This window comes from Tachysurus fulvidraco, chromosome 15 (genome assembly GCF_022655615.1).
Source record: "Tachysurus fulvidraco isolate hzauxx_2018 chromosome 15, HZAU_PFXX_2.0, whole genome shotgun sequence".
NCBI lineage: Eukaryota > Metazoa > Chordata > Actinopteri > Siluriformes > Bagridae > Tachysurus > Tachysurus fulvidraco.
The window spans coordinates 3,802,100-3,821,692 of NC_062532.1; the positions used below are offsets into that span (position 1 = coordinate 3,802,100).

General features: G+C 38.0%; 3 gene segments (V, D, J or C); all 3 read left to right on the forward strand.

Moving 5' to 3' along the window:
• Nucleotides 1-19,593, forward strand: part of LOC125138738 — a 345,797-nt gene that overhangs the window by 17,615 nt on the left and 308,589 nt on the right.
• LOC125138403 lies at nucleotides 7,704-8,703 on the forward strand. The segment is given in 2 exon segments: nucleotides 7,704-7,945; nucleotides 8,029-8,703. Coding segments are annotated over 2 exon segments (423 nt in total).
• On the forward strand, nucleotides 18,363-19,109 carry LOC125138810. The segment is given in 2 exon segments: nucleotides 18,363-18,703; nucleotides 18,788-19,109. Coding segments are annotated over 2 exon segments (351 nt in total).

A 19,593-nucleotide genomic window follows, 5' to 3' on the forward strand; every position in this document is an offset into this window, starting at 1 on the left:
TTCTCTTACAAAACCTTTTGAGACATGTTACAGACATCCTCTCAGTGTAACTAGTAAATCATCTCAGTCTCACTTTAAAACATAAATCATTTTAAAACACAGCCACACAAAGGCATTTTTGATTAGTGATGCCAGCTGCAGGAACACTACAGGTCGATGGGTCATTTCCTGAATTTAGAAACACAGAGTCTGTTCAGCAGCACAGAATCTGATGAGAGATCAAACTGAAATGTAGATGTTTACTGCAGCATCACTACTACAAACTCCTACAAAAGGATTCATGAAACCATGAAATCTAACAGCTGAAGTGTGTTTTTGCAAATTCACCCTGTTATAATACAAAAACATCCTCTTGCTCACCCGAAGTTCAGATTCAGACATGTTCATATTCCGGTTCTTTAAATGACTGTAAATAAATAAATACTGTAACTAATCATATAATCATTCAGTATCACGAGACAATAATCAGGGTAATGTATTCAGTCACTCGGTCATCATTAGGAAGTGTTTTATTGGGTCAGAGTGCAGGCTCCAGAGTCCATCCCAGTCCTTATTCACCTAAATGGACAATTAATGTAATGTACTGAGTAACGAATCCCTACATTCCAAACACACTGTTATATACTCACAATACAGTAATTTCTCCAATAATGTTGACTCAATACACAACACAGAGAGAGGTCTTAGAGGAACAAAAGATGTCCACACATGCTACTGCATCCCATCACCCTGCCTAGAACATCATGCCTCTATGTCTTTAATTCCTTACTCTATGTTTCACTGAGCTCTTCTGTTGGAACTTGTTTTAGATAAAGTTCTAAGTCTTCATTTCTTTTAGCAGAAATTAGAAATTATTGTCAATACAGGACCAAGTTACTGTTGTTTGATGCCTTGTGAGAGCCGTCTGTGTGAACAAGACCATCTTTTACTGCACATTCAGCTTAAAACAAAAAGACATGAGATCTAATGAGTAAAGAGCAGTGATGAAGCTGACAGCATGAAACACACCGGGAGTTTTACAGGAAGCTTTTTCTCCTCTCGTCTGTTCCTCTGTGGATGTTTTTATATCTGTAGTGGGTGTGTCATGCAAACCAAATCCTGTGTTTGAACCATTTATGCTGAAACATTCAGCCCAACAACATAGCAGCAGTTTGTGTTCATTTACAGCAGCAGGAATCATTTTAATTCTTTGAGATGGGACTAGGCAGAGTTTTGTGTTACTTTACTCTAGCAATCTGCATTCAATGTTAGTATGATTTATTACATAATTTAAAAAATATTTGTAAGTCATTTTTAATGTTAATTCCTACTTTTAAATATTCTTCTATTTCAGATTCCTGCAGTCAGACACTGATCGAGTCTGATCCAGTGATCATCAAACCTGATCAGTCTCATAAACTGACCTGCACAGCATCTGGATTTACCTTTAGTAGCTACTGGATGGCTTGGATCAGACAGGTGCCTGGAAAAGGACTGGAATTTCTTGCAACTATCCACGGCAGTACCATATATTACTCTAATGCTGTTAAGGGCCGCTTCACCATCTCGAGAGATGACAGTAAGATGCAGGTGTATCTGCAGATGAACAACTTGAGGACAGAAGACACTGCAGTTTATTACTGTGCCCGTGAACCACAGTGATACTTCCCCTTAGACATCAGTACAAAAACACAGACTTATAGTCTGAGCTTCAATAACTGAAACAACTGAAGGAGGCAGCAGAGTTCAACAAATAAAGTGAAAAAAAGTGAATCCACAAACTGCATTCTGTATGAGACTCATTCAGTATCAGTCATTATCAGACAAATATCTACATTTTCTCTTCTTTTTCACTCTTTCCATAATGTGTGATTAGTTATTTGGGTTGTTAAACACAGGTTGGACAAATAAAAACACTATAATTTATGTAACTACATCCTCCTGTGGTTGTGAGGTTTCTCAGTAACATGACAAGATGTATTTTATAATGCTGTTATAAGGTAAGGTTCTAAATTAAACAGAATTATAAATGAATAGAAATAAAGGGTCCTTTTCTGAATGGATAAGAATTTCTGTAAGTTTTCTTATTATAGATTCACCTGAAAACACCTGATAGTGTATAAACTTACTCATTAACAACTGCCTTAAGCTTCTTATTGGTTCAGACATACAGTAAACTCAAGCTGCAGATGAGGATGTTTAAAAAGATGAGGCGGTTTTCTCATTTATATTTATGTACATATAAGAATTTATCCCATGTTTACCCTAAGATAAGGAGTGTCTCTATGCATCCATACTGCTGCTGCTGGCAGCCGTACACTGTAAGTGTTTTTACATTTGACATGTAATACAGTTTTGGTTCCTTAAAGCTTTTTGATTTTTGTTAAAATATGTCCTCAGTTGTGGGTGTTGTTGTGATGCTGTGCAGTTCTGTGCTGTGTGAATGAGTAGGTCACAAGGGGGCACTGAGGGTATGGGTTAATTAAGTAAACGCGTTTGCGTTAATTGGTTTGTCCTAAAGAAGTTACGGTTTCCTTTTTTATGTTGTTGAACTGTCTGACGGTGAGACTGATGTGCAGACGGTGAAAAATAAATATGCCTAGAAAGGCTAAAGGCAACCTGTCTCTGTCATCCATTTGCCATCCGAATACAACGCTAGCTGCAACAGTGCTATAGCACAACTCAACAGGTTATGGGCCCAGGAGTTGTTCGTAAAAGTTTGTTGTTTTCCATCGTTTACAAAGTCGCGACGGACAGCGTGCTAACATGGCGGAACAACGGAGGATGCACAGTTTGCCTCGACTGATGTTCAATGGAGATGAGACTAAGTATGAACTTTGGGAAACCAAAATGTTGGGACATTTTCATTTATCAGGATTAAAAGACACAGTGTTAAATGAACCGCAGTCGGAAGCTGAGATAGCAGCGGATGCAAAGAAAAAAGCTGACGCATATGCTGAATTGATTTTACTGTTAGATGACAAAAGCCTCTCGTTAGTTATGAGAGATGCGCCCAACAATGGAAGAAAAGCTCTGGAAATACTGAGAGGGTATTACGCAGGGAAGGGAAAGCCCCGCATAATCAGCTTGTACACTATGTTGACGTCGCTACAAAAAGCAAACGATGAGAGTGTAATGGACTATATCATCAGAGCAGAGATCACCATCACAGCACTGCATAACGCAGGTGAAACGTTAGGAGATGGACTACTATTGGCTATGGTCTTAAAGGGATTACCGGAGAGTTTTAAGCCATTTGCAATACACGTGGCACATACAGATGCTAAAATCACGTTTGCTGAGTTCAAGACTAAACTATGTAATTTTGAAGAAACAGAAAAGATAAAAGCATTTGAGTCGAGCGACAGTGTGATGAAGATTCAAGGAAAAGCTGGACGACGACCTGCAAAGACGAGCGCACGTGACTGGAGCAAAGACGACGCCGAGATAGTATGCTTCAAGTGCGGTACCAAAGGTCTAGAGAAATGACTGTGAAAAATTAGGTATACAAGCCTACAGTGATGCTGACTGGGCAGCTGATACCAGTGACAGACGCAGTACTACCGGTTACTGTGTCAGTTTAAGCCAAAACAGTTCTCTAGTATCATGGAAAACCAGAAAGCAGCCAACTGTGGCACTTTCTACATGTGAAGCAGAATACATGGCACTTGCTTCAACCATACAAGAGTGTTTATACCTAGAACAGTTACTGGGAGGTATAGATAACTACAAGTACACACAAACTATAGTACATGAGGACAATCAGGGAACAATTGCTCTTGCCAAAAACCCTGTAAACAGACGGAGATGTAAACACAAACATAAAGTACCACTTTATCAGGTCTATTGTAAGTAAGGGATGGATAACTTTGATGTACTGTTCCACCGATAACATGATTGCTGATGTAATGACCAAACCTGTAAATAAGTTAAAACTGGATAGGTTTGCAGGTGCTCTTTTTGGAGATTGATGTGTGTATGACAAGGGTCCATATTCATTCTATTTTTTTTTTGTTTTTGTTTATAACACAACCTGAGTACAAGTGGGGGTGTTAAAATATCACATAAAATACAACTCAACACTTTTACATCATTAAAATAACTTTTCTTTAACAGGTGTTCACAGTGTTGAGCTGATCCAGACCGGATCCACAGTATTAACTCCTGGTCAGTCACTGACTCTGACCTGTAAAGTGTCTGGATATTCAGTAACTGATAACAGCTACTGTACAGACTGGATACGACAACCTGCAGGAAAAACTCTGGAATGGATCGGAGAGATATGTGGTGATGGTAACACTTACTACAGTGAGAAACTGAAAAGCAGGTTTCAGGCTTCCAGAGACACGTCCAGCAGCACAGTGACATTAACAGGACAGAACATGCAGACTGAAGACACAGCTGTGTATTACTGCGCTCGTGAACCACACAGTGAAAACTACATTTTACTGAGTAACTAATCCCCATATTACAAATATTTCAGCATAGACACCAACACTGGCATTAATAAAATAAATACATAAAACTTTACTTAGGAATAATAGTCTCTTTTTTAACCAGATGAAATGAAATGTGTCTGCAAAAGACATTTATTATAAAGAACAACATCCATTCACACTCAGCACTCAGGCTTTAACTCTTCATCCTGAATGAACAAAAATCATCCAAAAACTCCTCAATCTATATCTAATAATTAATAAGAATCCCATGTAATAAAATGTGAAATATGAACATTGTATATTTTGATTACATATTTTTTGGTAATGTACCAATTAAAGTGAAAAAAAATTTTTTTTTCATATAATCTCACCAAATTATTTTTTGTTAATTGATCATTGGAAAACCAGAATTAGCTAAAATGTTAACTATTTGTGTAAAGCTGCTTTGAGACAAAGTCCATTGTTAAATGCATTAAAGAATTGTGCTGAAATGACAGATTGAGAAATATGGAAGCAGATGTTCTGAAAGCTAGAAAAAGAGCTCAGTGCCATGATAATTGAGTATAATTGAATAATGATTTCAAAATTAGCAGATTAGTTAAACTAAATATTTTCTCTTTGTTTACTTGTTTACTACATTGAGACTAAGATTTCTGGTTTGGGAAAATGACAGTATTTGATAAAAAGGCAGCTTTCCATTATAAATTCAGAGCAGATGAATCTCCTCCTCATGATTTAAATACATTTCAGATACATTCTCCTCCCATCATCAGCAGATAAACAAATCCAAGTGTCAGAGCTGGATCTCACTCTATTTATATGATGTGATGGTGTCTGTTAAACTTTGGAGAACAGAGAAGACTCCAGTCCAAACAACACACACCATGTTCTCTACATCTCTACTGCTCCTGCTGGCAGCTGCTTCTTGTGAGTGCTTTATCAAATTCATTCATTTACTAGATGAAGAATAAAGGTGCAGCATATATTGTGTGAGATATCACCATGTGTTTTCCTCCACAGATGTGCATGGTGTGGAACTGACTCAGCCTGCTTCCATGACAGTCCAGCCAGGCCAGAGTCTCTCCATCCAGTGCAAGGTTTCATATTCAGTTACAAGCTATGTTACAGCTTGGATTCGACAACCTGCAGGAAAAGCTCTGGAGTGGATTGGACGCATCTGGAGTGATGGGGGTACAGTTTACAGTGAGAAACTGAAAAATAAGTTCAGCATCTCCAGAGACACTTCTACTAACACAATAACAATTGGAGGACAGAACATGCAGACTGAAGACACAGCTGTGTATTACTGCGCTCGTTACACACAGTGAGACAGAATAGTGGATTCCTCTTACAAAAACCTTATGAGACATGTTACAGACATCCTCTCAGTGGAACTAATAAATCATCTCAGTCACACTTTCACTTTCTTCCACTGGAATGAAGTCAGAATCGTTTGCAGCATTTTAAAACACAGTCACACAAAGTCATTTTTAAATAAAAAAGAAAACATTATTGAAAGAGTCTTCATTCTGAACCATTATTAATCCCTTCATTTTACAGGATTTTTAACCAGCAGTTGGAATCAGTGTTTAATGAGTGGATTCAGGAATAATACAGCATGTTTCCAGCAGTGTGTTGTGTTTAACACACAGTCTGTTCTCATAGTCTGAGCTTCAATAACTGAAACAACTGAAGGAGGCAGCAGAGCTCAACAAATAAAGTGAAAAAAAGTGAATCCACAAACTGCATTCTGTATGAGACTCATTCAGTATCAGTCATTATCAGACAAATATCTACATTTTCTCTTCTTTTTCACTCTTTCCATAATGTGTGATTAGTTATTTGGGTTGTTAAACACAGGTTGGACAAATATATAATTTATGTAACTACATCCTCCTGTGGTTGTGAGGTTTCTCAGTAACATGACAAGATGTATTTTATAATGCTGTTATAATGTAAGGTTATAAATTAAACAGAATGATAAATGAATATTATGAATATTCACTTTATGTCTTATTATGGGTTTAAGTAAACACTAATAATTTAATCAAATAACTAGCTTGAAACTTTTTGTGATCATAAAGACAATTATAATCATATCACTATCCTTAACTTTATAGACCTTTGTGGCTTTGACTAATAAAAATCACAACACAAATGAGAATTTGTTTGAACATATATGAGAAAGTGTGAAAGATGTATTTTAGTGTGAGTGTAACAAAAATATATATATCCCACAAATTATCCCAAAACATTTCAAGCTAGTTATTTGTTTATGTTAATATTGTTGATTTAAATCCATATTACTTGACCTGACGATTATTATATCTCTAAAGACTATTATGATCACATCACTTACCTGAACTTTATATACTGTAGTGTCTTTGTCTAATAATAATCACATCAACAAATTTGAATTTGTGTAAACGTGTGAGAAATTGTGTACCAGACAACAAGCTGGAAAAGCTCTAGAATGGATTGGGGTTATCTGGTATGATGCCAGTAAAACAATATACACAAACACATTAAGGGACATTTGGAAATAACCAGACACAACTCCTAAAACCATGGTGTATCTGCAGCTGACTGGCTTTAGTGTCCAGGATTCTGCTGTTTATTACTGTGCTAGAAACCATAGTGGTACAAACATGTTAATCAATTGTCCAAAATCCCAGATGTAGTCAAAGAGAAAAGGATATTCAATGTAGAGTCCATTTTCTTAAGATCTGCAGGTTGCGCTACAGCTTAACAAATATACTGTAACATTGTAGGTTTCATTAAAGTACAACATGTTCTCATATCCTCAGTCAGATCTAGATACTCCACAATTTCTATGTATTTCTGTGACACAATGAACACTGAGACTGTCTCTTATAGTCATATTCTTACAGAGGAACCAAAAGGGAAATAAATAACATTTACAGAAAAATGTCTGACTATAATTAGTGATTATTGAATACATACATTTCAAAAAAGTTCCATAACATTAACTGTAACATTAAACGTAAATAGAGTTCATCATATTCTTCTTTAATAAATAAATAAATAGTCACCGTTCACACACTGCTGCTGTATAAGAGGAAAAATGATCACAGTAATCAGTGCCATTGATTATTAGAAAATAATTATCTTCAGGTTTGTAGCAGTAACTTCATGAAATAAATATCTCAACTTTAACTGTGAAGGTCTCCTGTAAGATACAACATGCACTGGATCAGACAGAAACCAGGGAAAGCTCTGGAATGGGTTGGATATGTGAACTCCGTAGTCTAACTGTACTTAATAACAACAATCAGCTGAATTATTTCCCACATTATCTTGATATGGAGATGAAACGGGGTGTGAGTGTGATTAACAGCTGCAGAGCTGCACTCAACACAGCCTCTCTGTAATGTTTATGCAAATCTGCATCTCCTCTTGTAATATTAGCAGCGTTCTGATCTAGAGAGGAAACACTTCTCATTAGTCTTCCTTCAACACAAACATGTTTGCTTCAGCTCCACTGCTGCTGCTGGCTCTCGCCCCCTGTGAGTGTTTGCATTGAAGCTTTATTATTTCATCTGATCCTTTCAGTTCGACATGTCCACCTTTTCTTATTCTCTTTTTACAGATGTGTTGTGTGCTACTGAGCTCATCCAGCCAGACTCACTGCTTATAAAGCCAGGAGAGACTTTAACCATCACCTGTAAAGTGTCTGGAGCTTCTATCACTGATAGCAGCAGCCACTTTGGAACAGCTTGGATTCGACAACCTGCAGGAAAATCTTTAGAATGGATCAACACCATTTTTTATGATGGAGATATTTATAAGAAAGATTCACTTAAAGACAAGTTTGTGGTCTCTCGAGACACTTCCAGTAACTCTGTGACCTTACGGGGACAGAACATGCAGACTGAAGACACAGCTGTGTATTACTGCGCTCGTGTAACACACAGTGACACAACAAGCTGCAGTGCTGCACAAAAACCTCATCACAATTCACTTCTTTAATTAAATAACAACTACATTTTACTGAGTAACTAATCCCCATATTACAAATATTTCAGCATAGACACCAACACTGGCATTAATAAAATAAATAAATAAAAATTTACTTAGGAATAATAGTCTCTTTTTTAACCGGTTGAAATGAAATGTGTCTGCAAAAGACATTTATTATAAAGAACAACATCCATTCACACTCAGCACTCAGGCTTTAACTCTTCATCCTGAATGAACAAAAACCATCCAAAAACTCCTCAATCTATATCTAATAATTAATAAGAATCCAATGTAATTAAATGTGAAATATGAACATTGTATAATTTGATTACATATTTTTGGTAATGTACCAATGAATAGGAAAAAAAACAAACACAAAAAGTTTTTTATCATCTCACCAAATGAATTTTATTAAATGATCATTGGGAAACCAGAATTAGCTAAATTGTTAACTTTAAATATTTTTATGTTTCTGTACTTGTGTAAAGCTGCTTTGAGACAATGTCTATTGTTAAATGCATTACAGAAATAAATTGAGTTGAACTGACAGATTGAGAAATATTGAAGTAGATGTTCACAAAGAGAGAAAAAGAGCTCAGTGCCATAATCATTGAGACTAATATTGATTTCCCAATTAACTGATTATTTAAACCAAATGATTTACTATGTTACTGCTGATACTGTATCTGAGTGTTTTCTCTCTTTTAAACCATGCTGATAAAAATGATCCATTACTGAATTCCTATTTACTTTATTTTCATTGCTGGTCCATGTGAATTTTTTTTTTAAATTGACAGCCAGGACATTTGAAACTTTTACTCATTTTAGGTTTATATCATCTGACACCAGGTCTTTTTGCCACTAGAGGGCAGTCTGTACAAACTCCACCATCTCTATCTGTTTCCTTCTGCACATTTAGACAATCTCTCTTTTCACATTCTGCTCTGACTGCATCCAGCATCATGACACTCGGATTAAACTCAGTTACATAAAATGTCTCTGGTGACCTGTTTAGTGTTGATCAGTAAATAAGGCTCTTTATTATGGAAAACCTGATTTCATGGAAAATTCAATTGGAGTCGATCGAGTGAAACGAATGATTGTGTAATTTTATACAAACAAAAGCCTGATTAAACATGTGATTGATTTAGATCTTGTACATATCAATGTTCAAAAGCATCCTCAAGCATACGTAATAATTATTATGTTAAAATTAATTTGTGTTCCTTGTTTACTTAATTGAGACTTTAAGATTTCTGGTTTGGGAAAATGACAGTATTTCAGAATCAGAATCAGCTTTATTGCCAGGCATGTTTACACATGCGAGGAATTTGTTTTAGTGACATAATCTCCACAGTGTAACAGGATGTCATATGCAGTATAGAAGAGATTGTATATACACATTTACAGGTGTGAAATGTGCAGTTTAAATAAGCATATGAAATATACATATGCAAATATTATACAATATATACAATTTGTATGTACACATGTGCAATTGTGAAATGTGCAGTTGAAGTAAACAAACATTCAGACAATACGTATGCATGTATGTACAGAGTGCAAGTATGAAATGTGCAAATTGAGGTATACATAGTGCAAATATTATGTGTTGTGTGTTCCATGGTGTTAATTGTTCATCAGGTGGATTTCTTGAGGGAAGAAACTGTTCCTATGTCTGGTCCTTCTGGAGCTCAGGGCTCTGTAGCGCCAACCAGATGGCAACAGTTCAAAGAGGGAGTGTGCTGGATGTGAGGGGTCCAGGGTGATTTTCTTTGCTCTTTTGCACACTCTGGAGGAGTACAGGTCTTGAAGAGTGGGGAGAGATGTGCCAATGATTCGCTCAGCAGTCCGGACTATCCTCTGTAGTCTTCTTAGGTCGAATTTGGTGGCTGAGCTGAACCAAACAGTTACTGAGGTGCAGAGGATGGATTCGATGATGGCAGTGTAAAACTGTTTCAGCAAATCCTGTGACAGGTTGAACTTCTTCAGCTGACGAAGGAAGTACAACCTCTGCTGAGCCTTTTTCACAATGGAGTCAATGTGAATGTCCCAGTTCAGGTCCTGGGAGATTGTGGTTCCCAGGAATCTGAATGACTCCACTGCTGTGACAATGCTGTCCATGATGGTTAGTGGGGGAAGAGCAGGGGGGTTTCTCCTGAAGTCCATTATCAACTCCATTGTCTTGAGCATGTTCAGCTCCAGGTTGTTTAGGCTGCACCAGAAAGCCAGCCACTCAACCTCCAGTCTGTAAGCAGACTGTATTTATGTACATATAAGAATCCATCCCATGTTGACCCTAAGATAAGGAGTGTCTCTATGCAAATGTCCTCCTCTGTTATAGATTTAAGCAACAAAGACCAACAGCTTTTACTTCTTCTGCTCCAACACACACCATGATCTCTACATCCCTACTGCTGCTGCTGCTGCTGCTGGCAGCCGTACACTGTAAGTGTTTTTACATTTGACATGTAATACAGTTTTGGTTCCTTAAAGCTTTTTGCTTTTACATCATTAAAATAACTTTTCTTTAACAGGTGTTCACAGTGTTGAGCTGATCCAGACCGGATCCACGGTATTAACTCCTGGTCAGTCACTGACTCTGACCTGTAAAGTGTCTGGATATTCAGTAACTGATAGCAGCTACTGTACGAACTGGATACGACAACCTGCAGGAAAAACTCTGGAATGGATCGGAAGGATATGTGGTAATGGTAACACTTACTATAGTGAGAAACTGAAAAGCAGGTTTCAGGTTTCCAGAGACACGTCCAGCAGCACAGTGACATTAACAGGACAGAACATGCAGACTGAAGACACAGCTGTGTATTACTGCGCTCGTTACCCCACAGTGAGACAAATAAACAACATCACTGTACAAAAACTCCAAGTACACTGAAATAAAATTCTCCTCCACCTGCGTCTGATGAGATTTCCCCGACCACCACACAGATCCATTTTTATTTTTCATCACGCTTCATATATTCTGAAAGGAAATAATAAATGATTACAGACAAAGGCAGATGGAGAAATGTTTTTACATCCTTTTTGTATTTGTAATGCATATAATTTTACAATTTTACTAACAGACCAACAGTAAAGGTTTACTCGACCTTTGGTCCTTATCTGTATCCTGTATATTTAAACTGCAAACACATTAGAAATGATTGCACATTATGTTTTTCTTCAAGCTTTAAGGCGAGTGATGGTCGCTCTTTCTTTATTCACAAGATCTAACCAACAAGTTGAAAATCTAACGACTGACAGTGTCATAAATTTAAGAACATTAAAGTCATAAACACTAACGACACCATTCTTAAAAAGCCAGGACATTACAGCTCCAGACTGAATAATCCACACCATTTGATCAACCACATATTAAGTAAATAGTACTGTAAATAACTAATGTTTTGCTGTTGATAGAATGCACCTGAATAATGGCATGATGGTTGAACTGGTTCAACCTGAAGTCATGCTGGTTTCAGTCCCTGTAAGATTATTGGAAACTCACCCACTAGACAGTACTAACTGGATATGACAAAAATGACATGAGCTGAAATGGATCAGCTGGTACTGTAGATCCAGTGATACTGGCAGCAACGATTTACTAAAGAAAGAGATCCGTCCTCAGACACATCCAGCAACACTGTGGTTTTTCATAGGCAAAACTTTCAGACAGAAGATACAGCTGTCTATTACTGTGCTCTTAAATCACAGTGAGACAGATCAGTGAAGACGCTGTACAAAAACATTCAGTATAGAAGACTGTTAGAGACAGAAACAGTTAGAGACAGAAACAGTGACTTTCTTCAATGTTTCACTTTAAGTTTCTCAGAAAAGAGAGATGACAACACCAGCTAGCAGTCTGTCAGTTGATTAAATGAGATTGTAGTGATGAATTTTAAACTATAATTACATGTTAAATGTGTACTTTTCAAATCTACTTAATAAACCCTGTCATCTCTTCATCACATTATAAATGAATTATGATTTATATTGATAATGACGTGAATTATTGTTCCTTGTCCAGTGGGATTGATTTTTACATAATTGTAGGAAATGATAAACCTGTATATAGTGATTCCTTTCACCATTTCACTCTTTTTACTAGACTTCATAATGTTGAATTCTTTGTGTGTCCTCTGTAATGTGTAAGCTCTCAGTATCATCACTATTACTTTACAGGCATAAGGAAAGGGCTGCTATCTGAGAGCTGATCTGATGTACACCGGAAAGTGATGTACTTATTATTTATGAAGTATAATATTCACAGACTGCAAATTCGTAAGTGCAGTTGGTAGTGTCAAAAATATATTTGTCTGCAATAAGTAGAGGAGAATGTTCACACCCGGAGTTTTACAGGAAGCTTTTTCTCCTCTCGTCTGTTCCTTTGTGGATGTTTTTATATCTCTAGTGGGTGTGTCATGCAAACCAAATCCTGTGTTTGAACCATTTATGCTAAAACATTCAGCCCAACAACATAGCAGCAGTTTGTATTCATTTACAGAAGCAGGAATCTGTATCTGTCCCTAGTGTTTCTAGCCCTTTGCCATTTTTTCCCTTAATAAACCCCTTAATGTTATCCCTGCATATGGGTCTTTTTATCCTTGAAGACACCCTTGTTTCCTGACTCAAGGTTTCTTTCCTCATATCACCTTAAAAAATGTTCTTGACTTGTTGCCTCAGACTTGCTCATTAAGGATAAACATTAGAGATAAATAGTAATCTCAATTTTAAACTATTTTATTTTTCTATAAAAGCTGCATTGAGACAAGATCTATTGTTAAATGTGTTATACAAATGAATTAAATTGAATTGACAGATTGAGAACTACAGTATGGAAGTAGATAATCAAAGCTAGAAAAAGAGCTCAGTGCCATAATCATTGAAACTAATATTGATTTCCCAATTAAATGATTAGAAATCCAAATTTAAATGATTTACTATGTTACTGCTGATACTGTATCTGAGTGTTTTCTCTCTTTTATACCTTTCTGATAAAAATGTTCAGTTTAGGAATTCCTACTTTTTTTTTTTCAGCAAGAACATTATAATATTTTGCATATGCACCTGTAGGGGGCAGCAGCTGCTTGTTTTTGAGAATGATTCATGAAACGATGAAACCTAACAGCTGAAGTGGGTTTATGCAAATTCACCCTGTTATTAAAAACAGCCTCTTGCAGTTTGAAGTTTGTGTCATACGACTGAATCAAAGAGCATGATGATGGGGCTGAGGGTCACTCAGTACTACATCTTTGTTATAATGTTAACCAAAGGTACCTGAGACTTCTGTACTGTTTATTTCTTCCCTCAGAATATCTTGACTGTGTTGATGATGATCTTTGTTATGTTTTATCTGCTAGGTGTCAGCAGTGATGAGATCAGACTGGACCAGTCTCCTGCTGTGGTAAAGAGACCTGGAGAAACTGTGAAGATCTCCTGTAAGATAAATGGATATTCAATGACAAGCAACTACATACACTGGATCAGACAGAAACCAGGGAAAGCTCTGGAATGGCTTGGCAGGATGAGTACAGGCAATGATGCAGGAACATATGCAGAGTCTGTGAAGAACCAGCTCACTTTAACAGAAGACGTCTCAGCAAGCACACAGTACTTAGAGGTCAAGAGTCTGAGGACAGAGGACACTGCGGTTTATTACTGCGCCCAAAGTCCCAAAGTGACTGGAGTTGAGGAAGCAGCTGTACTAAAACCAGACACACATTTTCACACAGAGTTTATTTTGAACAAGTCACATGTACTGTTATCATTTAGCTGTTATGTTCTATGTTTATTAAAGAGCTCATTAACCTCTGTACTGTAAGTTTGGCTTTAACAGCTTCAGTCATGTTCATATTCACCTTCTCATAACAGACCTTTTTTTGCCGTGGACCGGTCAATGTTTGATCATTTTTACCGTGGCCTGCTGGGGGTAGGGGGTATACAATTAAATTAAAATGAATAATTTTAATTTAATTGTATTTAGACATGCCTTTTTAACTCACTACAACGCTAAAGCAATGAGAACCCTGAGCTTGTTTCTTTGCAACGAGACGGTTCCATCTGGGGTAATAGGAGACAATAACACCCAAAGTGTGTTGCTTATGTCCAGTTTATTCCGTTGTTTTGTTTTGGTTGCTGTCACTGCAGAAAACCCCGCTTCACACCGATAGCATGTCGGAAATGGCGATAGAGATTTAAGTGCTGTGGTGGCAATCTCAGGGAATTCCGCCATGACTTTAATCCAGAACACCGGCAGTGTTTCTAACTTTCTAACGACGTCTGTTTCGTACTCATTTTTGCTAATTTGTGGGTTAAATTTGAGCAAACACAATATACAAGTACACCAAGCACTGTTAAACATGAGAAAGTACCGGTGAACAGAGAGAAGAGCGATACACACCTTCTCTCCACCAAAGCTACAACACCACTGCCGCTTGCAGCCGCTCAGCCCCAGACGTCACCTAAACCCGGCCCGATATCACGATATTTTGCGCATGCGCGGTATTGGTGCGGCTTTAGGTGACGTCTCTCATCTCCCCATTAACCTCTCGTCCATGGAAAGTCACACAAGCCCGAGAGAAATACACCACAGTAAATCAAATGGAAATAATTTAATGTCCCTAGGCCGGCTCGGTACCATTTATTTGGGGGTTGGGGACCACTGCCTTAAAACACCCACAGATCCTCCATCAGATGAATCTCCTCCTCATGATTTAAATACATTTCAGATACATTCTCCTCCCATATCAGCAGATAAACAAATCCAAGTGTCAGAGCTGGATCTCACTCTATTTATATGATGTGATGGTGTCTGTTAAACTTTGGAGAACAGAGAAGACTCCAGTCCAAACAACACACACCATGTTCTCTACATCTCTACTGCTCCTGCTGGCAGCTGCTTCTTGTGAGTGCTTTATCAAATTCATTCATTTACTAGATGAAGAATAAAGGTGCAGCATATATTGTGTGAGATATCACCATGTGTTTTCCTCCACAGATGTGCATGGTGAGGAACTGACTCAGCCTGCTTCCATGACAGTCCAGCCAGGCCAGAGTCTCTCCATCCAGTGCAAGGTTTCATATTCACTTACGAGCTATGCTACAGCTTGGATTCGACAACCTGCAGGAAAAGCACTGGAGTGGATTGGAATCATCTATACTGGTGGGAGTACAGATTACAGTGAGAAACTGAAAAATAAGTTCAGCATCTCCAGAGACACTTCTACTAACACAATAACAATTGGAGGACAGAACATGCAGACTGAAGACACAGCTGTGTATTACTGCGCTCGAAGACCACAGTGAGAGGAATAAACAACATCCCTGTACAAAAACTCCAAGTACAGTGAAACCATGCTAGCTCCAAACATCCTCCTTCATTAAAAAATAAATAATAATGATAACAATTCTGACTGGAGCATCAGAGCATCATGGACAATTTGACAGTCGATATCTGATTACAAAGGGAATTGATTAGCTTCATGTTCATTTCACTCTGATACACAGCTATCAATATCTGACATTCACTCTGTGAGGAAATCACACCTACAGTAAGGCTTTACAAATTTTCAGGCAGACTGACTGTTGATCTCGCTCATTACACAAGAGTTTTACATGAACGTATGCTAACCCAGATTACACAGACATTATATAATCATTTCCAAGCATGGTTTCTTAACACTGAGGTGTTTTTTTCTTCCCCAAATTCTCCTCCACCTGCCCCTGATAAGATTTCCCAGACCACAACACAACCATTTTTATTTTCCTGTCACATTTCACATATTCTGAAATAAAATAATAAATAATTACAGACAAAAACGGATGGAAAAATTCTAAACATCAGAACAGTAGTGCAAGTAATTTTCCATTTTTACTCAACCTTTGGTCTTTATCTGTATCCTGTATATTTAAACTGCAGCCACATTAGAAATGTTTGAACATTATGCTGTTCTTTAAGCTTTAAGGCCTGTGATTGTCGCTCTTTCTTTATTCACACAGCATCTAAGCAACATGTAGAGGATCAAAGGACTGACAGTGTGTCATAAATATGAGAACATGTTCTCCTGGGATTTATATTAAAGTCATAAACACTAACTACAACATTCTTATTCTTATTAAGACGTTACAGCTCCATTATATCAGCATCTTATTAAACCAGACTGCATCATCCAGACTGTTTCATCTACTACATCATAAGAATTAATCTTTTGTGATTGTGCTGTTTTAACATTAGTAGGAAATGCCTCATGTCTTCCGAAAGCCTAAACACTGTCATGCAAATCAAACCCCTTCATAAATGATTAGAGGTGTTCTCAGGAGAAGTGAGGATCTGGGTTCAGGTTCAGATCAAACCATGTTCTCTACACTTCTACTCTTGCTGTTAACAGCTACATCTGGTAAGTGTGTGGAGAATTTTGGAAAGATGCAGATCATTGTGTACATTTTCCTGTTTGATAGAATGCACCTGAATAATGGCATGATTGTTGTTCACAGGTATTAAATGTATTGAACTGGTTCAGCCTGCAGTCATACTGGTTAAGCCTGTTTCGGGTCGCCGTGCCGTCCACAGCACGGAAGACAAAATGACCACTAGGGGCTGAGCCAGAAACAGTTCGTTGTAGCCAGATTCGTTGTAGCGTTTAAGCATTAAATCTTCTAAATACACGGTTAAACTTATTTTTCTAGTAAAGCTTAGACTCTCAAGATTTTTTTAAGCCCACACACAAAGCATAATATGATTTATAGCCGTCATACTATTTGAAACAAAATTGGTGGTGAACTGAACTAGGCGGCGCTAGACCAGTTGTCCCTTACCTTTAGACGCTTCCCTTTCTTCACTGGGGTAATATTTTCCAAAACAAATGGTTCACAAAAATCCCCAAAGGTCCAAGGAACTGGAATCTGTAAGCCTTTTAATCCAAAACGCTTTGGTCGCCTCGCAAATATTCCGTTTGTGACCGAAAACTGGAAACAGAAGTGCGCCACCATCCGTTGTTTCGGCTCTAACTTCTCATTGGAGGTTTCAAAAATTACACTGTTGCGTCAGATTTGTAGTCCAGGGCCTAACGAATCAAACAAGCCCTCACTTGAGCCAATCGGCGCTTGTATTGCAGAGATAGACGGCTGAGAAGCCAATGATGTCTCTCCATCCTATGTGGGAACCCTCCCTTTGACTGACAATTGCTCCTTCCAATAGCAATGAAATGGTCCGGGACCTTTACAGCTCTTTAGCCAATAAGGAGACGATTCCAAAGGTATGCAACATGACACGGCTCTGAGGCCTCAGCTGCGCAGAAATGGATGCGCACTGGATTTATTGCGCAATTCTCGACTTTTTCACACTCTCACAGCTCAGGGTGTCAGATTACAGGCCTTTTTTCACAGCAGACTTCTAGACAGAGAGGCTCTGTTTGTTTTAGGCCTTTTAAACTGAGCATGCAGTCTTTTAATTCAAAGTTATACAGTAAACAAGTAAAGAAGAAAAACATGACCGGACGGACATGTCCGTAGAAAAATATTTTTATTGAAGCCATTTTTGAGTCTTTTGACTTGTTTTTTTTTTGGTGAAAGCCAAGACATGTGGCTCTGACCCTCAGTTGTTATTTGGTTCCTAACATGTTCCAGAGAAATAAGATTAATCAGTTTATCAGGTAAACAACTCAGGCGGAAATCAAAACTTTCCATTCTAGCCTCTGTACCTTTGTGGCAGTAAGGCCTAGAATCAATCTGACACTTGTATCTGAAACTAGAGAATCTTTCCAATGAGACCGGGCTCACCCCTGTGTGTTAAAGTATGTGGGAGCTGTACCACTTTTTGCATTATTTTTCTGTAACAAAACCTCCCCAAGTGTTTTATTCCTTACTTTCTGTCACTGAGCTTTACTCCTTCTCAATACAGGAGCAGGAGAAAGCCGTCTGTGTGAAATAAACCATCACCACGTAAACATTCCTACATTTAGGTTTCCTAATGTGTTCCTTAGATGAGTGAGGTGTCTTCTAAAAATGATTCGATTTGGTTCCCTTTCTGATAGAGAAACATTCTGTTGTAGAGATTTACATAGTACCTTATCATCCACTCATCTATCCAGTGAGCAGCGTGTGGTTGTGGGTTGAACACCTCCATAGTGGTCATGGACGCTCCCTATTCAAATAGAGTGGTGTATAAACAGCATGTTCTTGGCTGCTCTAGTTTCCAGTGAGCTCTGTGAGAGATAACACTCCCATACACTTTAAATCTGACTGAAGCAGAACTCAGAGAAGGATGATTTTAGGACAGTGTATTTTATTGCTACTCATTTCATGTATGTTTATGTTTTTTATGTGAAGATTATAAGCATTATAATTATTATAAGATAACATTACTGAGTTCTATTCTTCTCTTCCAGATTCTTATGGACAGTCCCTGACCTCCTCTGATTCTGTGGTGAAGAGACCTGGAGAGTCGGTCACTCTGTCCTGTACTGTCTCCGGATTCTCAATGGGCAGCTACAACATGCACTGGATCCGTCAGAAACCAGGACTAGGACTTGAGTGGATCGGGCTCATTGATGGTGGCACTGGCACTGCATTCGCTCAGTCTCTACAGGGCCAGTTCTCCATCAGTAAAGACACCAATAAAAACTTGCTGTACCTAGAAGTGAAGAGTCTGAAAGCTGAAGACACGGCAGTTTATTACTGTGCACGAGAGTCACACTGACACAACAGACTCCAGAGCTGTACAAAAACTTACACAAGCACGTCCTCATGAGCTGTAAATATTCCCTCAGCAGGAAGCTGCACCCCAGAGACCTTTATTATAAACAACATCATCTATTCACACTCAGATCTTCCTCTTTATTCCAATGTTTTCTAGCATTTAGTAATATTTATAATAATAATAATCCACGTTATGTATCACTTTAACATTATGACGTCTTTATGTATTTGACTGAAGGTAAATCAGCTCTAGGACAATGATTGTGATGACTAGTTGGGACTATATACTGTACTATATATGCATTTATTCCTCCTGATTGTGATGCCAGCTGCAGGAACACTACAGGTCGATGGTTCATTTCTTGAATTTAGAAACACAGAGTCTTATCAGCAGCACAGAATCTGACGAGAGATCAAACTGAAATGTAGATGTTTACTGCAGCATCACTACTACAAACTCCTGGAATTAAAAATCACCTGTAGGGGGCAGCAGCTG